Here is a 3,868-nt window from a genome sequence, read left to right as displayed (position 1 = left end):
AAAGATTTTGCAAAGTTGGAATTGATTGAACTTTTTAGTCCCACCCAGTCTGCCATTACCACCGCAGCCACGCCCACCCAATGGGCCACACCCACCCAGCACCCGATGATGTATAAGTGGGTTTTGGGTTGCAGTTTGGGCACTTGGTCTCTAAAAGGTTTGCCATCACTGGCATAGGGTCTCCTGCCTGAGCAGTGGGTTGGACTAGAAGACCTCCAAGGTCCCTTCCAACTCTTCTAGTCTAGTCTAGTCTAGTCTAATTCTGAATTCTAGTCTACTTTCTGTTCTATATTTTCTTATCTTCTAATTCTGAATTCTATTCTGTTCTATTCTATATTCTCTTCTAATTTTGAATTCTATTCTATTCTACTCTACTCCATTCTTATTTTTATTCTATTCTATATTCTGTTCTCTTTATTCTACTCTATACTGTATTCTGTATTCTGTTTTGTTCTACTCTCTTCTAATTCTGAATTCTATCCTATCCTATCCCCAAATGGATTCATTTATCTTTCAAATCCCTGCGATGTCTCTTGGCCCCAAATGCCCTCCGACGAATCCAGTGAGACTCACCGGAACCTAAGGAGCGGGTCACACCGCAAACTCCAAGAAGGACCAGAGACCCCATCAGGCTGAGCATTTATTGTGGATCATCCAGGAACCATTTCGGAGAAATAAATAACAGGAGGCGGAGAGGGTTTCAAGTCATTCAGGCGGTCTCGGTTCCTAGGACAGTCGGTTCAAGCTTTCCTTGGCCCCGGGACGGTGGAAGTAGAGCAGTTCCAGGCTGACGGCCTCAGTCTCCCCATCGGGCCGCGCTCGCTTCTGCCTCGTGCGGCACCAGGCGTAGGAGACGCAGCAGGCCACGGGGCCCAGAGCCAGCAGCACGGCCAGCGCCAGGAGGAAGAGCGGCCTGTCTCCCAGGGCAAAAGCCCCTCCCCGGGGCAGGTAGGAGAAGGAGGGGGAGGGCAGGCAGGCGTGGGAGCGCTCCTCGTAGGTGCTGTGGGACGGGCAGGCGCTGCAGTTGCGGGCCGACCCCGCCAGGCAGGTGTAGCAGGAGGGGTCGCAGGCCGAGCAGGCCTGGATGGCGCGCTGGGTCCCGTTGGGGTCGAGAGCCCGGCGGGACAGGCGGTAGTACCTGGGCGGGCAGTAGGAGAGGCAGAGGTGCCGGACCGCGAAGAGCGGGCTGGGGCATTCTGGGAAAAAACAAGAACAACAACAAGGAGCCCTGTGAGGCAGGCCAGCCAGTCACAAGGAGACGAGGCAAGGATTGGTCAATGTGATAAACAAATGAATACAATTAAGAAACCAGAAGGCACGGCTGTGGGTGATGGGTATCCTAGGGCCGGGCGATTGACCGGGCTGGGTTTTATTTTTAAAATACAGGTAGCCCCCAACTTAGTTCATTTAGTGACCATTCACTAGTTCATTTAGTGACCACGGCACTGAGTAGGTAGATAGATAATTCTGTTATTCTATTCTATTCTATTCTAAATAACCTTTATTGTCATTTTTTTTACTGTGGGCACAACGGCACACATCAAAAACGAAATTTAGTTGCCCGCTCTCAAAATGAAACACATCCCAAGTGACTTGGGATCATTTTTCACACTTAACGACCGTCGGAGCAACCCTCCCCGGGGTCACGGGATCGAAATTCAGGCGCTTGGCAGACGGCTCGTATTTCCGACGGTCGCGGTGTCTCCCGTGTGCGTGTGTGTTTGTGTCATGTGATCCATTCTGGCGGCCTTCCAACAAGCAGAGTCAACGGGGAAGCCGGATCGCTTAACGACGGGGTTACTAAACCTAACGAGTGCGGCGATTCGCTTAACGACCATAGCAGGAAAGGAGGCAAAATGGGGGGGGGGAAACTCGCTCAAACAAATACTTCGCTTAGCGACGGAAAGTTTGGGCTCCGTACGACGCCCGTACGACGCCCTCAAGGACGAAAAGGGGCAGGCAAGATCAATCTGTTAACGTACGGATAGTCCTCGGCTTAACGGCCACAACGGGGAGCGGGATTTCTGCTGCTGAGCACGGGGTGGTTAGAAGCAGCCCCCGTCTGATTTTACGGCCTTTTGGGCCGGGGTTGTCAGGCGAATCGCTGCCGTCGTTAAATGAACCACGTGGTTGTTAAGCAAATCCAGCTTCCCCCGTGGAGGATGCTTGTCGGAAGCCGGCTGGGAAGGTGGCAAATGGGGGTCACGTGACACACAGACACACCCCGGGAGGCTGCAACCGTCATAAGCGCATGGCAGTTATGGCCAAGTCCTGGGATTTTGATCACGTGACCAGAGGGGAGGCTGTGGGGGTCCCGGGTCCCCCCCTTTTTTTAGGGCTATTCTAACTTCAAACAGTCATTAATGTTTGTAATTGGAGTAGGTATCTGTCTGTCTGTCTGTCTGTCTATGTCTATTCATCCATCCATCTTTCCCTCTCTAATCTCTGTCTCTGTCTCTCTCTCTCTCTCTCTCTCTCTCTATCTCTCTCTATCTATCTATCTATCATTCTATCACTATCACTCTATCTCTCTGTCTATCTATCTATATCATTCTATCACTATCTCTGTCTATCTATCTATCTATCACTCTCACTCTATCTGTCTGTCTATCACTATCACTATCACTATCTATCACTCTCACTCTCACTCTATCTGTCTGTCTGTCTGTCTATCTATCTATCTATCTATCTATCTATCTATCTATCTATCTATCTATCTATCTATCTATCTATCTATCTATCTATCTATCTATCTATCTATCTATCTAATCTATCTATCTATCTATATCTATACATCCATCCATCTTTCCCTCTAATCTCTGTATCACTATCACTCTATCTATCACTATCACTCTATCACTCTATCTGTCTGTCTGTCTGTCTGTCTGTCTGTCTGTCTATCTCTTCATCCATCCAGCTTTCCCTCTCTAATCTCTATCACTATCACTGTCTGTCTGTCTCTCTCTTTCTCTCTCTCTCTCTCTCTCTCTATCATCCATCCATTTTTCCCTCTCTAATCTATCATCTATCTGTCTGCCTGTCAGTCTGTCTATCTCTCTATCTCATCTGTCTGTCTGTCTATCTATCTATCAATCATCCATCCATCTTTTCCCCCTAACCCTAATCCTAACTTCAAACAGTCATTAATGTCTGTTTGTCTATTTACCAACAATCCATCTATCCATCATCTATCTGTCTGTCTGTCTGTCTGTTTATAGCTATTCATCCATCCATCTTTCCCTCTCTAATCTCTGTACCACTATCACTCTATATCAGGGGTGTCAAACCCGCAACATCACGTGATGTGCCACGACGTATTGTGACTTTTTTTCCATTGCCTGCAATGGGGTGGTCGTGGGCCGGCAGTTTGACACCCTTGCTCTCAATCTCTCAATCTCTTTCTCTCTCTCTCTCTCTCTCTCTCTCTCTCTCTCTCTCTATCTATCTATCTATCTATCTATCTATCTATCTCTCCCCCTCTTTCTCCCTCCCTGCATCTCTCTCTCTCTCTCTCTCTCTCTCATTTAGAAAGCACCCATCTCCCTCACAGAGGCACTCTGGGCAGCGTGCAAATAAAAAGTTAAAAACATGCAACTGCTCTCTGGTGGCAGGGAGTTGCACAGGCTGAGCGGCCGTCAAACACGACGTGTGGCCATCTGAGCAATGTGCCCAAGACAAAGGCTGACAGAAGGGAATATTTCTAACTCAGGGTCGAACGGCTGGGGTCTTCCGTTTTCTTTTGCAGACATCTCGTGACCCAGCTCGGTGACATCATCAGAATCCCTGCTCGGAGGCAGTGGGGGAATTGGCCTCTGCTTATAGACAAGGGGCTTGCCCCGTCAGTGCTAGCGGAGTGTCTTTGGGGGGG

At 48.9% G+C, this 3,868-nt stretch overlaps 1 protein-coding gene across 1 annotated transcript in view; it reads right to left on the bottom strand.

Annotated features, from left to right (window-relative positions):
- Positions 1 to 726: 726 nt before the first annotated feature.
- LOC107289733 (proprotein convertase subtilisin/kexin type 4-like) overlaps positions 727 to 3,868 on the bottom strand; it is a 32,698-nt gene continuing 29,556 nt past the window's right edge. The window contains exon 14 of the mRNA XM_015818535.1: positions 727 to 1,196. Within this exon, the coding sequence (XP_015674021.1) occupies positions 727 to 1,196 (470 nt within the window). The remainder of the gene's footprint in view (positions 1,197 to 3,868) is intronic.

This window comes from Protobothrops mucrosquamatus, unplaced genomic scaffold, assembly GCF_001527695.2.
Source record: "Protobothrops mucrosquamatus isolate PMUCROS unplaced genomic scaffold, P.Mucros_1.0 scaffold760, whole genome shotgun sequence".
Lineage (NCBI taxonomy): Eukaryota > Metazoa > Chordata > Lepidosauria > Squamata > Viperidae > Protobothrops > Protobothrops mucrosquamatus.
This window is presented reverse-complemented; position numbering and strand designations above follow the sequence as displayed.